This window comes from Dendrobates tinctorius, unplaced genomic scaffold (assembly GCF_039654945.1).
Source record: "Dendrobates tinctorius isolate UK_male_01 unplaced genomic scaffold, ASM3965494v1 ptg000026l, whole genome shotgun sequence".
Lineage (NCBI taxonomy): Eukaryota > Metazoa > Chordata > Amphibia > Anura > Dendrobatidae > Dendrobates > Dendrobates tinctorius.
This window is the reverse complement of record NW_027361694.1, coordinates 17,174,433-17,195,609: the sequence shown is the minus strand read 5'-3', so window position 1 is coordinate 17,195,609 and position 21,177 is coordinate 17,174,433. Positions and strand designations below refer to the sequence as shown.

Here is a 21,177-nt window from a genome sequence, read left to right as displayed (position 1 = left end):
AGCTGACATGTGCCTGCAATAGATGCTAGACGCGGGTGATATCGAGATCCACCCGCTCCTATTAACTAGATAAATGCCGCTGTCAAACTCAGCGGCATTTAACGCTCGCTTCCCACCATCGGGCCGGAAATACGTGCACCGCTGACACCTGATTGGGGGTCATCGGTTCGTCGGCATAACAACCAGAGGTCTCCCTGTGGTCATCACTCATAGCAATGCAGTAATCCTACTACATAGAGGCGGGATCTGATCATCGCCTCTATGTAGCAGAGCCGATCCAGCTATGGCAGCTTCTAGCCTCCCTTGGAGATTATTGAAGCATGCCAAAAGTTAAAGAAAAATGTTTTTTAAAAATATTAAAAAAATGAAAAAATCCTAAAAGTTCAAATCAGCCCCCTTTCATCCCAATCAAAATAAAACAATAAAAAAAAAAATCACACATACACATATTTGGTATCGCCGCGTTTAGAATTGCCCAATCTATCAATAAAAAAAAGCATTAACCTGATCGCTAAACGGCGTAGCAAGAAAAAAATCGAAACGCCAGAATTGCGTTTTTTTGGTTGCCGAAACATAACGGGCGAACGCATTTCAACAAAAAGTATCATTAAAAACATCACCTCGGCCCGCAAAAAATAAGCCCTCACCCGACCCCAGATCACAAAAAATGGAGATGCTACAGGTCTCGGAAAATTGCGCATTTTTTTTTTTTTTTTTTTTTAGCAAATTTTGGAATTTTTTTTTCACCACTTATCACCACTTGATAAAAGAGAACATAGACATGTTTGGTGTCTATGAACTCGTAGTGACCTGGAGAATCATAATGGCAGGTCAGTTTTAGCATTTAGTGTACCTAGTAAAAAAGCCAAGCAAAAAACAAGTGTGGAATTGCACGTTTTTTTGCAATTTCACCGCACTTGGAATTTTTTTCCCGTTTTTGAGTACACGACATGCTAAAACCAATGATGTTCAAAAGTAAAACTCGTCCCACAAAAAATAAGTCCTCACATGGCCATATTGACGGAAAAACAAAAAAGTTATGGCTCTGGAAAGAAGGGAAGCGAAAAACGAAAAATCGAAAAAAGCTTCGGTCAGGAAGGGGTTAAAAAAACCAAAACTTTTGATCGCCACTGTAGGTCAGTATTTAAAGAGATTGTTCACTACTTGGGACACGTTATCAGTGTCTGATCAGCTGAGGTCCAACACCTGCCCCCCCCCCCATCCAATCAGCTGTTATCGTTGTCGGCGGCCGCCACCGAGGATGGCTGATCAGCGGAGTTGCCGAGTGTCGGACCCCAGCCGATTAGACATTGATCCTTAGGACAGGTCATCAGTGTAAAAGTAGTGGAAAACCTCTTTAATTTAAAAATGTTCTCTTTTGTTGTGGTGCTATTCCTTGTTAATCATCATCTCTTTGTGCTCTCAATGCATCCATTATTAGTCAATATATTCTTACTAGTTTATATGCCATCACTAGTTATATTAGGCCAACTTGTGTAAATATATACAACTCTCTTAGACCCATATTTATATACATCCATATTTTACAGTGGCATGTAAAAGTTTGGGCACCCCTGGTCAAAATGACTGTAATAGTGAACAGTAAGGCTGAGTTCACACGTGGCGTTTTTTTCGCGTTTCCGCGGCGGTTTTAACCGCGCTATTTTGCCGCAAAAACGCGAAAAATAAGCATCCCATGCATTCCTATGGGATTCCGCAATGCTGTGCTAATGCTGCGGTTTTTACCGCGGCGGAATCGCTTTGCGGTAAAAACCGCAGCATGCTCATTAATTTGCGGAATCGCGGCGATCCCGCACCCATAGGAATGCATTGTTCCGCTTACTTCCCGCATGTGGCTGTGCACACCATGCGGAAAGTAAGCAGAACATTTGCGGATGGTACCCACGGTCCGGAGGAGAGGAGACTGTCCTCCGGGCTTTGGGTACCATATCCCTGTAAAAAATAGAATTTAAAAATAAAAAATATTGTTATTCTCACCCTCCGACGTCCCGCGCAGTCTTCCCGCTTCTCTTCACGCTCTCGTTCCCAGTAGTCCTTTGCGAAAATGCCTGCGATGGCGTCCGTTCTCGCGGGATCGCGAAGTCTCGCGGTCATTCGCGCGACGTCATCGCGAATTACCGCGAGACATCGCGATCCCGCGAGAACGGACGTCATCGCGGGCATTTTCGCAAAGGATTACTGGGAACGGATGCGCGGGACCTTGGAAGGTGAGAATATCACCATTTTTTATTTTTTTTTACATTCTATCTTTTACTACTGATGCTGCATAGGCGGCCTCAGTAGTAAAAAGTTGGTCACACTCGTCAAACACTATGTTTGACGAGTGTGACCAACCTGTCAATCAGTTCTCCAAGCGATGCTACAGATCGCTTGGAAAACGCTAGCATTTTGCAAGCTAAATATGCTTGCAAAATGCTAGTTTTTCCGCGGGAAAATCGTGGGAATTTAAAATGCGATTTTCCCGCGGACTGGAATTCCGGAATTCTCGCGGTAATTTCCGCGAGAGTTCCGCTACGTGTGCACTTAGCCTTAAGCAAGTAGATGAAATGATGTCTAAAAGACCAAAAGCTGAAGATGACACATTTACTTTGTATTTTAGGCAACAAAAATATATATTTTGATATTTTACATTTTAAAAACGACAAATAGGAAAATGAGCCAATACAAAAGTTTTGGCACCCTGCAATGCTTAATACCCAATAGCACCCTCTTATGCAACTATTCTCCGCTTATAAACGCTTTCTGTAGCCAGCTAAGGGTCTGTCAATTTTCATCCATTCTTCCTTGGAAAATGCTTCTAGTTATGTGAGATTCCTGGGTCGTCTTGAATGCATTGCTATTTTGAGGTCTAGCCACAGATTTTCAATGATATTCAGATCAGGGGACTGTAAGAGCCATTGTATAACCTTCAGCTTTTACCTGTTGAAGTAGTGTATTGTATATTTTGATGTACCATATTGTTCAGATTATAAGACGCACTTTTTTCCCCAAATTTTTTTGGGGAAAATGGGTGTGCGTCTTATAGTCTGAGTATACTTACCTGGAGTGTGGCGGCAGCTGGAGTCAGGCGATTCTGATGGCCCTGGGCTGGGAAGTGAGGGTGTTTGGTGGTGACGCTGCAGGGTGATGATCTGACTCCCATCCCAGGCTGGTTCGGTGGTGCGGGGGCTCCGCTGACATTTCATGAAAGCCCGGAACCTCCACATATCCATTGCTGCAATGCGGTGGTCTCCGGTGAAAATGGCCACCGGAGGCGACGCATGTGCAGATTAAGGTCTTGGCTGGTGCAGCGTGCGGGGGCTCCGCCAACAATGCAAAGTAAACCCAACAGATCATTATCCGTTTGTAGAAGCCATCCTCTTTTCAAGTTCAGCTTTTTTACAGATGGTGTTACGTTTACACCAAGAATTTGAAGTTTCACTTAATCCATTCTTCCCTCTATCCGTGAAATATTCCGCGTGCCATTGGCTGCAACACAACCACAAGCATGATTGATCCACTGCAATGCTTAATGGTTGGCGAGATTTTCTTTTCCTGAAATTCTGTGCTCTTTTTTCTCCACACATACATTTGATCATTGTGGCCAAAGAGTTCTAGTTTTAACCTCATCGGTCCACAGGACTTGTTTTCAAAATGAATCAGACTTGTTTAGATGTATTTTTGCATACTTCTGACGCTGAATTTTATGGTGAGAAAGCAGAAGAGGTTTCCTTCTAATGACTTCCGTGCAGGTCATATTTTTGCAGATGTCTATGAACAGTAGAACAATGTACCACAACTTCAGAGTCTGTTAAATCTTTCTGAAGATATATTGTAGTCAAGCGGGGATTCTGATTTGCTTCTCTAGCAATCCTATAAGCTGCTGTCACTGAATTTTTCCTTCGTCTTCCAGACCTTAACTTGACCTTCATGGTTCTGGTTAACTGACATTTCTTAAGTACATTTTGAACTGAGCAATGGGCAACTTGAAACCGCTTTGCTATCTACTTATAACCTTCTGCTTTACGGGACTCCACCCTTTTCATTTTCAGTGTGCTAATCAGCTGATTAGAAGAACCCATGGCTGCTGTTTTTTGCCATAAGTTTAGAAAAGGCTGACTTTATATAAAGCTGGGAAATTTGCATCATCTAGCCTTTCCTAACGATAATAGTGAACAAGCCATAGTCCTAACAGGCTAGTAAAAGTCTGAAACCTTGGTCAAAGTTATCTGAACACACAAATCTCCAGGGGTGGCCAATCTTTTTTTTTGTAATTTAATTTTTTTTGTTATTTTTCAAATGAAAAAAGTACTACACATAATGTTTTGCCTAAAATACAAAAGAAATATGTTAATGTGTTATCATTAACTTTAAGTCTTTTAGAGATTATTTCATCTTCAACTTGCAGTAATATTGACCAGAGGTGCCCGAACATTATACAGTTGTGGCCAAAAGTATTGACACCCCTGCAATTCTGTCATATAATACTCAGTTTATTCCTGAAAATGATTGCAAACACAAATTCTTTGGTATTATTATCTTCATTTAATTTGTCTTAAATGAAAAAACACAAAAGAGAATGAAGCAAAAAGCAAAACATTGATCATTTCACACAAAACTCCAAAAATGAGCCAGACAAAAGTATTGGCACCCTCAGCCTAATACTTGGTTGCACAACCTTTAGCCAAAATAACTGTGACCAACAGCTTCCGGTAACCATCAATGAGTTTCTTACAATGCTCTGCTGGAATTTTAGACCATTCTTCTTAGGAAAACTGCTCCAGGTCCCTGATATTTGAAGGCTGCCTTCTCCAAACTGCCATTTTTAGATCTCTCCACAGGTGTTCTATGGGATTCAGGTCTGGACTCATTGCTGGCCACCTCAGAAGTCTCCAGTGCTTTCTCTCAAACCATTTTCTAGTGCTTTTTGAAGTGTGTTTTGGGTCATTGTCCTGCTGGAAGACCCATGACCTCTGAGGGAGACCCAGCTTTCTCACACTGGGCCCTACATTATGCTGCAAAATTTGTTGTAGTCTTCAGACTTCATAATGCCATGCACACGGTCAAGCAGTCCAGTGCCAGAGGCAGCAAAGCAACCCCAAAACATCAGGGAACCTCCGCCATGTTTGACGGTAGGGACCGTGTTCTTTTCTTTGAATGCCTCTTTTTTTCTCTTGTAAACTCTATGTTGATGCCTTTGCCCAAAAAGCTCTACTTTTGTCTCATCTGACCAGAGAACATTCTTCCAAAACGTTTTAGGCTTTTTCAGGTAAGTTTTGGCAAACTCCAGCCTGGCTTTTTTATGTCTCAGGGTAAGAAGTGGGGTCTTCCTGGGTCTCCTACCATACAGTCCCTTTTCATTCAGACGCCGACGGATAGTACGGGTTGACACTGTTGTACCCTCGGACTGCAGGGCAGCTTGAACTTGTTTGGATGTTAGTCGAGGTTCATTATCCAACATCCGCACAATCTTGCGTTGAAATCTCTTGTCAATTTTTCTTTTCCGTCTACATCTAGGGAGGTTAGCCACAGTGCCATGGGCTTTAAACTTCTTGATGACACTGCGCACGGTAGACACAGGAACATTCAAGTCTTTGGAGATGGACTTGTAGCCTTGAGATTGCTCATGCTTCCTCACAGTTTGGTTTCTCAAGTCCTCAGACAGTTCTTTGGTCTTCTTTCTTTTCTCCATGCTCAATGTGGTACACACAAGGACACAGGACAGAGGTTGAGTCAACTTTAATCCATGTCAACTAACTGGCTGATTTAGTTATTGCCAACACCTGTTAGGTGCCACAGGTAAGTTACAGGTGCTGTTAATTACACAAATTAGAGAAGCATCACGTGATTTTTCGACCAGTGCCAATACTTTTGTCCACCCTCTTTTTTATGTTTGGTGTGGAATTATATCCAATTTGGCTTTAGGACAATTCTTTTTGTGTTTTTTCATTTAAGACAAATTAAATGAAGATAATAATACCAAAGAATTTGTGTTTGCAATCATTTTCAGGAAGAAACTGAGTATTATCTGACAGAATTGCAGGGGTGTCAATACTTTTGGCCACAACTGTATATGTGTGTATATATATATATATATATATATATATATATATATATATATATATATATATGGGGCCACCATCTAGTATATATATATACTAGATGGTGGCCCAATTCTAACGCATCGGGTATTCTAGAATATATATGTAGTTTATTTATGAAGATTTAAGAATAATGCAATGAATACACAGGATTTTCCAGGTAAAGTCGCCGGGCGCAACCAATCAGAAAAGCGTGGTTCAAATCCCGCAGCAATTCGCGGGCGGACTGCACCTGTCGCTGATTGGTCGCGTCCGGCTGGCCGTGACCAATCAGCCTAGTGCCGGTCATCTCCCAGCTGCATCGCCGCTGACCTCCGTGCGGCAGGAGATGACTCGCGGCAACCGTCGGGAGATCAGCGGCTAGCGCCGCAGAACTCCCGACGGTAGGGGTGGCATGCGTTGTTTGAATTCCGCGTCAATTCGCGGCCGGACTGCGCCTGTCGCTGATTGGTCGCACCCGGCCGGCCGCTACCAATCAGCGACGCGGGATTTCCGTTACAAAGAGAGAGACAGACTAACAGAATTAGACGATTATATAGTAGATATATATATATGTATTAAATCAATTGAATGTATAGTTTGCAACATCTGATATATTGAAGAACTTTTTACACAATATATCGTCCTTGTTCTATACTTCAGGGATTTAGCTATCTATAGTATACCTTGATATATAAGAAAGATTTTTGTAGGATTTTTAAATGGTTAAAATTGTAAAATGTTAAATCTATTAAATAATAGATTTAACATTTTTACCGTTTAATATGTTGTGAATACCCTCTAAGGATATGATCTCAAAATTTTTTAAATGGGTTTTGCTGTGGATCCACTTTAAAAATCCACATGATTACTTGCTTCTGATACTCTTGGAATACTCTTTGATATGGATTTTCAAGTAGGTGTGCTCCAAAATCTTTGTAAAAAATACTCTTGGACATATAAATATGGATAAACATTTTCTTAATAAGACTGACTTTCTGTGTAGATGAAGTACAGTTCCTACCTTTTCTGCTGTAACAAAGGAGAAATCAATATAGTTGAAGGCAGCAAAGATATACTGATCACTCTTAGTAGAAGTCTATGGGAATGATATAATTTATACATAGACGTGATGTGAACAGACTTTAATATTTGCTATTTTCAGGCTGTTGTAACTTTGCCTAATCTTTCCAGGGTTGCATAGTGTTTCTGACGTGTCAAATATTTGATTTCCTTACGTGTTACATTCTATCATCCACTTCCACCGCACGACCTGCTCTACCCTCTCCTACTGTATCCTCACCCATCCCTGTAGACTGTGAGCCCTCGCGAGCAGGGTCCCCTCTCACCTTCTGTACTTGTGTGTCCCTTGTCTTGCACATGTTTATTGTACCTGTCCATATTTCTCCTTTTCACATGTAAAGCGCCATGGAATAAATGGCGCTATATAAATGTATAATAATAATAATCCACTTCGATATTATTTTCACAGCTCACTGAGTGTTTTGCATAAATTGATTAATTTCAACTCTACTGACAGCTAAAGACTAGGATGTATGGATTATGTGCAAAAGTAAACCTTCACGTGGTATGACAAGCGGAGTCCAGTCAATAATCACTGCTGTCTAGCCTCATCTGAAAGTGTCACTGCAAATTGTTCTCTGCTTTCCATCCATTTATAGCAGCTTTGATCTTGTCATTCTATACATTAAAGATACTGCATAATGGTGTTATGTCTGGTCGTAAACTGCCCTTCTGCTAAAATTGTGAATTTATTCTGGGGTCGCTATAACTGGTGACTGTAAGGATACTTCAACTACTCCAACATTAAATGGTGATCCAATATTCTGTCTAAGGCTGGAGTCACACTAGCGATTAAATCGGACGAATGCAATGCGATAAAAAATCGCATTGCATTCGTCCCAATGTTCTATGGGGCAGCTCCCATAATGCGTTTTTTTATCGGATCCGTTCCTCGGACCGAGACAATCGCAGCATGCTGCGATTGTCACCGATTTTCGGATCGGATTCGCCAATGCAAGTCTATGGATGCGATTAAAAATCGCATTGAAAGCGCACCACACATGTGACTTGCGATTAAATCGCAAGACTTCTGGTCACAGGAAAGAGCATCAGGCATTGGCATTGGATGTCAATTTGATGCTTAGATGCGAATATAATCGGTTCCTCGCCGGAAAATGGGATGACAGACGGATCCCTGGACAAGAATTCTTTGTGCGATTTCGTATCGTTAAAATCGGACCAATTTTTTATTCGTTGTGTGTGACTCCAGCCTAAGATCTATATTGAAAGACTTCTCCCCTAGATCACAAGAGGAGAGAGAGAACAGTAGAGGAGAGGAGAGAGATTAATTTCTTTCTACATTTGGATGCTTTTGGCTGGCTGTTTGTGGAAGTATTGTACCCACAACATTAGGACTGTGCTATAATTTTTCCCAGTAATTATATATTCCTACAGCTATGCGAGTTCCCATATTTTTTGGGGGAACCGTAACAACCATTTGAAGAGAATCATACACAATCTATTGAATTTTACCCAAGACCATTTTGCTGGATATCTCAACAAAGATGAGTTAGATACAATGGATGAGAGTAGCAAATGTCTGATCTTAAATTAGGATATTAAATTTAAGATGAGACCCAAAGAGGTTGGGAAATAGTGTAATGTCCTTGGATTTTGTACAGATTAGAGTTCAAATGCATAATTCACCATCAAGACACTAACTATTCTGACTGATGTTGTCTCAAATTGCCCTAAAAGCCATTTGTTTGAAAAATAAGCCATTAGATTAACCACTTTGACTTACCCGTATGTCATAGTTGGGAAGGGGTTCCCGACCTTTGACGTGTTAGTACCTCATGGCGATTATGCGGGGCACAGGAGCTGTGCCTGCACGATCATCACCAGGAGCTTTAAAAAAATATATATTACAAAATGAAGAACAAAAAAATGAAAAAATATTAAACCAAGCAATACACAAATTTATGTAAAAAAGAATAAAAAAAAGTACACATATGAGGGGCTGCTGATAAGTCTTTGGCTTTACCCAGAAAGAAATGAGATAGGAAGATGAAACTTTACAATTATTCCACATACTCTCCACTGATGTCAACACACTTCTTACATCAGTATTCCAAGTTCTGTAAGCCTTGCATAAAGAAGGATTTCCATTGTGCCTCAAACAAGGCATCCGTAACAGCCATGGCATCAGAAATGGTGTGAAATTTGGTACCCTGAGGTGTTTCTTCAGGTTTGGAAACAGATGATAGTCGGAGGAAGTTAGATCTGATGAATAAGGTGGGTGGTCAACCAGCTGGAAGCCCTGCTCCGCCCCAGTTTTGCCTTGGTCGCTTGTGCAGTGTGAGCGGAGGCGTTTTCTTGCAGGATTCCTTTGGACAGCTTGCTGTGTCTTCAGAGCTGCCTTCAATTGGTCCAAAAGTTCAATGTAATACCTTTCAGGGTCATACAAATAAATCCAGGTCTCGCCCATAGTGACCAGTCGATCCAGGAAGTTCTTAGGCTAGTTTCACACTTGCTTTTTTTTGCAGCGCGTTTTTCCCGCAAAAAAACGCATTAAAAAAACGCATACAAATGCATACAAACGCTGCGTTTTTTTCCAGCATTTTAATGCGCATGCAGGAAAAAAACGCAGCGTTTTTGCGCGTTTGTATGCGTTTTTTGTGCGTTTGCGTTTTTTTACAGATTTTTGAAAAACCCCACAAAAAAGAAAAAACAACCATTCAACAACACACAAGACCAATGGGACTTCATTGTGGGTGTGGTATGTTAATATATATAGACCCTGTCTACAGTATTCTTCACATTTGCTTGATTCTTCTCATGACCATGGATCTGCGCTGGAAGAGTTTTCACTTCAACTTGGATTTGGACATCGCGATGGCTCAGGCGTATGCAGTTGCTTGCCATGAACAAAGGAAGAGAGAGAGGCAGCGAAGACGGCGGCGTATGTGGATACATCCGATTGTTGAACTCCGGGAGAGCCGTGGGGCATACCACACCCTCTACAGCGAGCTACGTGCAAACCCGGAGAAATTTACTGATTATATCCGGATGTCCCACGAAAGTTTCATGGATTTGCTTGCTCGTGTCCAACAATCCATCCGGAGACAGGACACACAGCTCCGTCGTGCGATTCCTCCTGAGGAACGGCTACTGGTGACATTACGGTATGTTTTAAAAACAAAGGGGTGTGGTCTGATGTTTTTTTTTGTAAATTTAGTATTCAAAACCTTGGGTAATTAGTTTTCGTGAATGTACTAATATTTTTTTTTATAGTTTTTAAAAATAATATACATAAATATTAATTTTACTTCTTTGTCTGTTCACAGATTCCTGGCGACTGGAGAAACCCTATCCTCACTACACTTCCAGTACCGTATTGGAATCTCTACCTTGTCTGGAATTGTTGCTGACACCTGCCGGGCTCTCTGGAATGTTCTTTGCCCAGAATTTATGCCCCTGCCCACCGCTGAAAAGTGGATGGAAATTGCTGACAAATTCTGGACAGTATGCAATTTTCCCAACTGTTTGGGAGCTGTTGATGGGAAACACATACGGATCATCAAACCCCAAAGAACGGGATCTGAGTACTATAATTACAAAAAGTACTTTTCAATAGTACTCATTGCAATTGCGGATGCCGGATGTATGTTTGTAGCAGTGGACATTGGAGCATTTGGCCGTGGTAATGACTCGCAGGCTTTTAAAAACTCAGACATGGGCCGGAGGTTGTATGGCAACCAATTTAATTTCCCTATGCCACGGCCTCTTCCTCACACCGAAGCTCCGCCACTGCCCTTTGTAATGGTTGGCGATGAGGCTTTTCAAATGTGCGGAAACTTACTGAAACCCTACTCCAGCCGGGACTTGGACCACACCAAAAAAATTTTTAATTACAGGCTGACCAGGGCCAGAAGAACTGTCGAGTGTGCTTTTGGGATTCTTGTTTCCAGATGGCGAATTCTGGGCACGGCCATTAATCTTAAACTTGAAACAGTCGATGAGGTGGTGAAGGCCTGTGTGGTTCTACATAACTTTGTGATGGCTAAAGAGCACCCGACCTTTGAACTGGACGATGATGCTCCTAACCCATTGCCTGAATTCACTCAGCACACTCTCAGGTCATCCGTTGAAGTTGGCCAAATGAGGGACAAATTTGCGGCCTACTTTATTTCTGATGTAGGACGGGTGCACTGGCAAGATGAAATGGTGTAATGTTGTTGTTTATGGTAATAAAAATCCTTATTTGATACCATTACTGAGTGCACTATATTTTTTAAACTCCAATTAATTAAAAAACTTCCCATGTATAACTGAATTTTGTTATGTTCACACACCTGGGCAGGTAAATACACATACGAGTTAAAATGCAGCATTGCTAGTCTGCGTGAAATATATTGGAATGAGCAAAGCTGCAGGCCATGAATCAGGAAACCATTTTTTTTCAAGAGAAAATTGTGCAACTAGTTTAAAACAAAGTATGTGATTTTCTCAAAACACAACCCTCAAAACCCAACCCCAATGAAAGTCCATGGGGAATACAAGTCAGCATTGAGTGGATGAATGTAATCTGCTCATGTAATCTGCTCCATTACAAGTTATTACACTAGGCCTTGGAATGACTATACTAGGCCGTGGTATTTCAAATATGAGTATAGTAGGCCTTGGGGCTAGTAGTATAGTAATATGTGAAATACCACGGCCTAGTATAGTCATAACAAGGCCTACTCGATTTTGGCCAACTAGTATCTTTTTGTGAAACTTGACAAGTTTCAACAGTTTGAAAATAGATTCTAGTTGGTAAAACTAGAGTTATTACACTAGGCCTTGGAATGACTATACTAGGCCGTGGTATTTCAAATATGAGTACAGTAGGCCTTGGGGCTAGTAGTATAGTAATATGTGAAATACCACGGCCTAGTATAGTCATACCAAGGCCTACTGTAATAACTAGATTTTTAACAACTAGCATCTTGTTTCACAAAAAACAAAGTGGTGAAACTAGAAAGAAACTTATTTTTTAGACAAGTTTCAACAATTTGTTTTTCATGAAACCAGATTCTATTTGTTAAAACTAGAGTTATTACACTAGGCCTTGGAATGACTATACTAGGCCGTGGTATTTCAAATATGAGTATAGTAGGCCTTGGGGCTAGTAGTATAGTAATATGTGAAATACCACGGCCTAGTATAGTCATACCAAGGCCTACTGTAATAACTCGATTTTTAACAACTAGCATCTTGTTTCACAAAAAACAAACTGGTGAAACTAGAAAGAAACTTATTTTTTAGACAAGTTTCAACAGTTTGTTTTTCATGAAACCAGATTCTATTTGGTAAAACTAGAGTTATTACACTAGGCCTTGGAATGACTATACTAGGCCGTGGTATTTCAAATATGAGTATAGTAGGCCTTGGGGCTAGTAGTATAGTAATATGTGAAATACCACGGCCTAGTATAGTCATACCAAGGCCTACTGTAATAACTCGATTTTTAACAACTAGCATCTTGTTTCACAAAAAACAAACTGGTGAAACTAGAAAGAAACTTATTTTTTAGACAAGTTTCAACAGTTTGTTTTTCATGAAACCAGATTCTATTTGGTAAAACTAGAGTTATTACACTAGGCCTTGGAATGACTATACTAGTCCATGTTATTTCACATATGACTATACTAGCCCTTGGGTTGGTTTTTAACATGTATTTACCCATCAGTGTGTGTGAGCGGCGCAAACAACATTAATGAAACTTATTAATGATGAACCACAAATGTAAATTTATTTTTTATCACAAAAAAAAAACTAAAAATTATTTTTTACGGCGTTTGGGGGCAGATGGTTTCAATTTGGGGGTGTGCAGGGAATATGCAACACTTGCAGTTGAAGACGGTGTTTGAGGGGAAGGGGCAACAAAACTTGTGGGGGAAGGTAGTCCAGTTAAGGGAATTAAACTTGGAACACTTGTAGGAGAGGAAATCTGTTCAGTTACATTAGTTGTAAAGGCATGTCGCCGTAGGCTTGTGTGCCTGGACCGACTTTGGCCCAATGCCCGCCTTGATTGATTTCGCCTTGAAGTAGGGGCAAATATGGAATGTAGGTCCCCCGTCTGCTGGTATGGCTGCTGCTGCTGAGGTGGCGGCTGCTGCTGCAGAGGTGGCGGCTGCTGCTGAGGTGGCGGCTGCTGCTGAGGTGGCGGCTGCTGCTGAGGTGGCTGCTGCTGCTGAGGTGGTTGCTGCTGCTGCTGAGGTGGCGGCTGCTGCTGAGGTGGCTGCTGCTGCTGAGGTGGCGGCTGATGCTGAGGTGGCTGCTGCTGCTGAGGTGGCTGATGCTGCTGAGGTGGCTGCTGCTGCTCTTCGTTGTCAGTGCTCGTCCTTGCAGGAGGACTGGTGGCGGCAGTGATGGCCCAGGTTTGCAGAGTGGTGGTGGCAGGGCTACTACATGTTGTTGTAGCGGCAGGGCTGTTCCATGTTTGCCTAGTGGTGGCTGAGCTCCACGCATGCATGGGATTGGCGGTGGTGCTCCAGACAGGAGCAGCGCTTGCCATGGTGGTGTCGGTGAAGTGACCAGCTGCACTCAGACTTGTGGTGGTGTAACGGTGGGTGTCCTGGCTTTGAATAGAGGTGTCCGTGCAGTGGTATGCAGCACAAGTCGGTAGTGAGGTGAAGCGAGTCAATGGTGGCACAGGTGGAAAGGACACCACTGACTGCTGACCGTACCGATTATGCTGCATAGCCTGCAAGAAAGCATTGTTGCAGGCCTGCAGCACATTCAGCTGTTGATCAGGACTAAGGTGTTCCGCCATGCCCTTTTCAATCTTACTAAAAAAATGGTGTGCTGGTCTGTTGAGGTCGGCCTCCAGACGGTCAAGGCGCTGTTCTACAGAATTGAAGCGGTGTTCAAAGTGGTTAAAACCACGTTCCATGAGGGCAAAACCGCTTTCAACTCTGTCGGACAGTGACTTGAGGCTGGAATTAAATGTCTCGCTCAAATGCATAAACTCGGGCAAGACATTCCTGTCCAAGGCCCTCTGCCGCTGGCGGGTAGTGCCCGCATAACCAGTGGCAGAGACCTGGGACAGGGGAACACCTGATGGCCCAGCTTCCTGGTCACCAGCTGTGTGTGTGGTTGACCTGCAAGGTGCTTCCTGGCTGTCGGATGGCTGGGACGGGTCAGAGGACGTCCGAGGAAGGACCGCTCCAGGGCCAGGTTGCAGGGTGCTGCTCCAGGTGCTGTGGAAGAAAGGAAAATCATTACTACCATGCCTTTACAAGAAGCATCAGCTGTGGATTAGAAAAACACAGATTAATAAAAATAAAAACCCAAAATGTATAATACTTACGATCTTGTGGCAAGGACCGGTCTTAGGAACTGCAACGCATGATAGTGACGGTATCTAGTTCTGGTCCTTGACGCAGATCCACTGCGAACCTGGCCCTCAGCACGAACATCACTGTTGAAGCGGTCCTTTATTCGAACGCCAACGTGTTCGGACTTTGTCCACTGTTGATAAAAAAAAACAGTGCCGTCAAGGACAAGAGTCACTGCGGCACAATGTAGCAATACAATACTCAAAGCAGTCACTGTAGACCCCGATGAAAATGTTGGGTTTCCTGCTAGAATACGCCTAGCACGAAACCCAACAGTGCCGTCAAGGACAACAGTCACTGCGGCACAATGTAGCAATACAATACTCAAAGCAGTCACTGTAGACCCCGATGAAACTGTTGGGTTTCCTGCTAGAATACGCCTAGCACGAAACCCAACAGTGCCGTCAAGGACAACAGTCACTGCGGCACAATGTAGCAATACAATACTCAAAGCAGTCACTGTAGACACCGATGACACTGTTGGGTTTCCTGCTAGAATATGCCTAGCACGAAACCCAACAGTGCCGTCAAGGACAACAGTCACTGCGGCACAATGTAGCAATACAATACTCAAAGCAGTCACTGTAGACCCCGATGAAAATGTTGGGTTTCCTGCTAGAATACGCCTAGCACGAAACCCAACAGTGCCGTCAAGGACAACAGTCACTGCGGCACAATGTAGCAATACAATACTCAAAGCAGTCACTGTAGACCCCGATGAAAATGTTGGGTTTCCTGCTAGAATACGCCTAGCACGAAACCCAACAGTGCCGTCAAGGACAACAGTCACTGCGGCACAATGTAGCAATACAATACTCAAAGCAGTCACTGTAGACACCGATGACACTGTTGGGTTTCCTGCTAGAATACGCCTAGCACGAAACCCAACAGTGCCGTCAAGGACAACAGTCACTGCGGCACAATGTAGCAATACAATACTCAAAGCAGTCACTGTAGACCCCGATGAAAATGTTGGGTTTCCTGCTAGAATACGCCTAGCACGAAACCCAACAGTGCCGTCAAGGACAACAGTCACTGCGGCACAATGTAGCAATACAATACTCAAAGCAGTCACTGTAGACCCCGATGAAACTGTTGGGTTTCCTGCTAGAATACGCCTAGCACGAAACCCAACAGTGCCGTCAAGGACAACAGTCACTGCGGCACAATGTAGCAATACAATACTCAAAGCAGTCACTGTAGACACCGATGACACTGTTGGGTTTCCTGCTAGAATACGCCTAGCACGAAACCCAACAGTGCCGTCAAGGACAACAGTCACTGCGGCACAATGTAGCAATACAATACTCAAAGCAGTCACTGTAGACCCCGATGACACTGTTGGGTTTCCTGCTAGAATACGCCTAGCACGAAACCCAACAGTGCCGTCAAGGACAACAGTCACTGCGGCACAATACAGAGCAGGGAAATACTCACTAAACGCCTTTTTGGAGGATGCTGTGGCGCTGTCCCAGCCATCCATCAACGCTGCGGCCACCTCATTCCATAGCCGCCGGGTCACCACATTGTCCTTGTACAGCCGGTCACGGCTGTCCCACAACGGCGAACGCTCCTGGACCAGGCTGATGAGCTGCTCATTATCCAGGTAGACGTCTTCATCCCGTTGTGGAACCTAGACAAAACACATTCATTAGAATAATCAAATTTAAATTGAATAAAAAGTTACAAAAAAAGAAACAAAAAAATGAGTAAAAATAGAAGATAAAAAATAAAGAACATTACAAATCATTTGATACTTACATTCCGTATCACCACCGGGACTTGGCTTCGCTGCTCCTGCTCTTCGCCCTCACTAGTGCCGTCCGCAGATGATGATGACGATGTCTTAAGAAAGTTGAAAAAAACGTAAGAGATTTGGAGAAGCAGCAGATATACTTACCAGATGCACGAAAATAATCACCTCACGGTCTGCTTGCGCCAATTCCTGCCGCGATGGGGAATACTCGGATTCTGAAGACATACTGCATGTAAAAATAATAAAAATCATTAGTACATACATAATTTAAAAGGACAGGCATATAATGTAATATACTCACATTCTTCGCTGATATAATGGGTTCTTGGTTGACTGTCTGCTCTTCAATCTCTCAGTGTAGTAGTGGCAGAGTTTTGGCAGGCACCTCCTTTATATAGACTTTTTTTTTTTGACTTTAGAAGATTCTAACTAGGATAAAAAGTGGACACCACCCAAAAAACGCAGCGCTAAAAAATCGCATACCTGCGCATGCCAGTGCGCACGTATGCGCATCCATAGGCTATAATGGCCATTTTTAGCGCAAAACGTGCGCATACGTGCGCATGCGCTTTTTTCCAGGGCCAAAAAATGCAACATGCAGCGTCTGGAAAATACCAACGCACACCCCAAAAAAACGCAGCGCATGAAAATCGCATACATGCGCTTACAAGCGCGCATGTATGCGCACCCATGTTAAATATAGGGGAAAAATCGCATGCGCACGTATGCGTTTTTTTCCAGCGCTAAAAAACGCAAATGTGAAACCATCCTTACCAGTCTGGAAATGCTTACAAATGGACCGGGAAGTTTTCATTTGCATGCTTTTCTGATCTGATGTCAAACATTTGGGGACCCACTTTGCAGATAGCTGCTTCATGTCCAAATGTTCATGGATAATTACACAAACACATTCACGGGAAATCCCCATGATGTCTGCTATTGCTTTAGCTGAAATTTGCCGATTCTCCAGTATGAGGTTGCGCACAGCATCGATGATCTGCGGACAACAGCCACTCTCGGTTGTCCAGGACGTTTATCATCGTTGGTGCTGAAGTGGCTCGTTTTAAATTTGGCAACCCAGTTCTTAACTGTAGAATATGAAGGGCATTGATCCCCCAATGTCAGCAACATATCACCGTGAATATCATTCGCGGACTTTCCTTGCAGAATTTTATCACTCTTCTGCTCTCATTCGCTGTGAATATCGCATTAGACTCCGCCATTTTGTTTTCCCATGTGCATTGAACACTGTTGCCATAAGCTAAAAACACAAAATTTTGAAAACATGTTAGGCTGATTTCACATTTGCGTCTGTGTGCGCAGTGTTTCATCCGCAGCAATCCGAATGTGTTATGTGTACATATCTTTAACATGGTGTGCGCAGGGGCGTGCATTTGCTTTAGTTCGCATGCATCAGCGTACGCATGCATTGTTTTTTGGTGTACGGCGGGGTCCGGCGGACACAACAAGTTGCATTTTTGGAAGCGTCAAAAATCCGTCAAATATGCGCAGTCATGCGCATGCGGATGAGTGTGTCAAAAAAACGCATTACTGTATGGGAACGCATGCGTTCTTCAAAATGTAAATAGAAATCCCATGAGACATGCCCATTTTTGTCTGATGTCATATTGTACGCATGCGCATAAACAACACAAACGAATGCAAACGCAGCTTTTTTTGCGTCATGCGTAAGATGATGCAGATAAAAAGTGCTGCGTTTGCATGCGTTTTTGCATGCGATTACAGAAGATACCCTGCGGACTCAAACGCTAACGTGAACCTAGCCTTAGAAACATAAGGCTTTCATGTGATGTAATAATTGTTACCATAGAGACAAAGAAAGATCACAGAGCCAAAGAATTATCAGCAGCCCCTCGTATTTGGTATCCCCATGTCCGCATTGACACGACCTAAAAAAACTGTCACACTAGTTAACCCCTTTAGTGAACAGCGTAAAAAAATGAACTAAAAAATATGACAAAAACTATGCATTTTCTTCATACCTCTGAACAAAAATAAGAGTAAAACTTTAAAACAGTCAAAAGGAAATTAAAATGGTATCACTGAAAGCGTCTTGTCCCGCAAAACATACAACTCCATCAGCAGACATAGCTATGCAAAAAACAATTCTTTTTTTCTATGAAATAGTTATTATTTTGTAATAGCCAAACATACAAAAATTATATAAATGTGGAATCGCTGTAATCGTACTGACCCGAAGAATAAGGTTGTTTTATCACTTTTGCCATGCGGTGAACAGCATGAAAAATAAACAAACAGACATCTGACTGGGATGATTTAGCGAATCCTGCTTTGAGCAGGGGGTTGGACCAGATGGCCCAGGAGGTCCCTTCCAACTCTACCATTCTATGATTCTATGATTCTAGGACTACAATGTGCATGTACACAATGACTACAATGTGCATGTACACAATGACTACAATGTGCATGTACACAATGACTACAATGTGCATGTACACAAGGACTACAATATGCATGTACACAATGACTACAATGTTCATGTACACAAGGACTACAATGTGTATGTACACAAGGACTACAATATGCATGTACACAATGACTACAATGTTCATGTACACAAGGACTACAATGTGCATGTACACAAGGGCTACAATGTGCATGTACACAAGGACTACAATGTGCATGTACACAATGACTACAATGTGCATGTACACAAGGACTACAATGTGCATGTACACAAGGACTACAATGTGCATGTACACAAGGACTACAATGCATGTACACAAGGACTACAATGTGTATGTACACAAGGACTACAATGTGCATGTACACAATGACTACAGTGTGCATGTACACAAGGACTACAATGTGCATGTACACAATGACTATAATGTGCATGTACACAAGGACTACAATGCATGTACACAAGGACTACAATGTGTATGTACACAAGGACTACAATGTGCATGTACACAAGAACTACAGTGTGCATGTACTCAAGGACTACAATGTGCATGTACAAAAGGACTACGATGTGCATGTACACAAGGACTACAATGTGCATGTACACAAGGACTACAATGTGCATGTACACAAGGACTACAGTGTGCATGTACACAAGGACTACAATGTGCATGTACACAATGACTATAATGTGCATGTACACAAGGACTACAATGCATGTACACAAGGACTACAATGTGTATGTACACAAGGACTACAATGTGCATGTACACAAGAACTACAGTGTGCATGTACTCAAGGACTACAATGTGCATGTACAAAAGGACTACAATGTGCATGTACACAACGACTATGATGTGCATGTACACAAGGACTACAATGTGCATGTACACAAGGACTACAGTGTGCATGTACAAAAGTACTACAATGTGCATGTACACAAGGACTACAATGTGCATGTACACAAGGACTACAATGTGCATGTACACAAGGACTATGATGTGCATGTACACAAGGACTACAATGCAAGTACACAAGGACTACAATGTGCATGTACACAAGGACTATGATGTGCATGTACACAAGGACTACAATGTGCATGTACACAAGGACTACAATGTGCATGTACTCAAGGACTCCAATGTGAATGTACAAAAGTACTACAGTGTGCATGTACACAAGGACTACAATGTGTATGTACACAACGACTACAATGTGCATGTACACAAGGACTACAATGTGCACGTACACAAGGACTACAATGTGTATGTACACAAGGACTACAATGTGTATGTGCACAATGACTACAATGTGCATATACACAAGGACTACAATGTGCATGTACACAAGGACTACAATGTGCATGAACACGAGAACTACAGTGTGCATGTACTCAAGGACTACAATGTGCATGTACACAAGGACTACAATGTGCATGTACACAAGAACTACAGTGTGCACGTACTCAAGGACTACAATGTGCATGTACAAAAGGACTATGATGTGCATGTACACAAAGACTACAGTGTGCATGTACACAAGGACTATGACGTGCATGTACACAAGGACTACAATGTGCATGTACACAAGGACTACAATGTGTATGTACACAAGGACTACAATGTGTATGTACACAAGGACTACAATGTGTATGTACACAAGGACTACAATGTGCATGTACACAAGGGCTATGATGTGCATAGACACTGTTTAGCAACATATAGAGTATGGACAGATTATCGTATAATATAGAACCATACGTTTTGTGCCAAGTTGGTGCCACTGAATGATGCTGTATTTTCCCATAGGAGGCTATGAACACTATATTAAAGGGGTTGTTCCAATTCTAGGACAGCCCCTTCTTGATCAAAATATTTGGCCCCCATAAAATAATAAAGCTTATACTCTCCTCCCGTGCCTCCGCTGTGTCGGCACTCGCTGTCCCGGGGCTTGCGGGCGGTTGTTGTGACACATGACGCAAGCGCCCGATCATTGTCCCCACCTTTGAACATGAAAAAAAGTCCAGGCTGCAGAGGATCTCGGACTTTCTCTTCTAATTCGACAGGTGGTGGGGACAGTGATGCTAGCACTGATTGGGCATTGGTGTCATGTGTCACAACAGCACAGGGGCCCCGGGGCGGGAGACGGAGTGCTGACACAGCGGAACGGCGCTGAAATGGGAGGTGAGTATAATCTTTATTATTTTATGGGGGCCAAGCGGGGGATGCGAGAAGAAGTTGTCCAAGTGGTGAACGACTTCTTAAAGGGGTTGTCCAGGACTCAAATATTGATGACCTGTCTGTAGAATAGGTTATGAATTTGAGATTGTCGGGGGTCTGACACCTTGCACCTCCACCAATCAGCTGACATCTACTCCAGCAGTGGCCTGATGCAAGCAGTGTATATTGCTTTCAGCCGCTTCTGAGTACTACAGTTTTTCTCCCATTCAAGTGAGATAATATATATAGTATAATATAATGTTTGAGGA

General features: G+C 42.6%; 2 protein-coding genes across 11 annotated transcripts in view; one reads left to right on the top strand and one right to left on the bottom strand.

Annotated features, from left to right (window-relative positions):
* Positions 1-21,177, top strand: part of MBNL2 (muscleblind like splicing regulator 2) — a 199,622-nt gene that overhangs the window by 16,968 nt on the left and 161,477 nt on the right. The gene's annotated exons all lie outside the window — the stretch shown is intronic.
* LOC141084709 (uncharacterized) lies at positions 12,695-17,375 on the bottom strand. The gene is made up of 3 exons (XM_073569584.1): positions 17,230-17,375; positions 14,461-14,745; positions 12,695-14,350 (listed from the first exon to the last, which is right to left on the bottom strand). Exons 1-3 carry the CDS (start codon positions 17,373-17,375, stop codon positions 12,931-12,933), a joined length of 1,851 nt encoding a protein of 616 aa, XP_073425685.1. The 3' UTR covers positions 12,695-12,930.

What these genes read in the sequence shown, in the direction of transcription:
- LOC141084709 (XM_073569584.1), bottom strand. Translation starts at nt 17,375, where the DNA reads ATGTTGCTGACATTGGGGGATCAATGCCCTTCATATTCTACAGTTAAG. An exon ending in GTCCGCAGATCATCGATGCT is followed by an intron (nt 14,746 to 17,229) that starts GTGCGCAACCTC and finishes GTTTCGTGCTAG; the next exon opens with GCGTATTCTAGCAGGAAACC. An exon ending in CCGGTCCTTGCCACAAGATC is followed by an intron (nt 14,351 to 14,460) that starts GTAAGTATTATA and finishes TTTCTTCCACAG; the next exon opens with CACCTGGAGCAGCACCCTGC.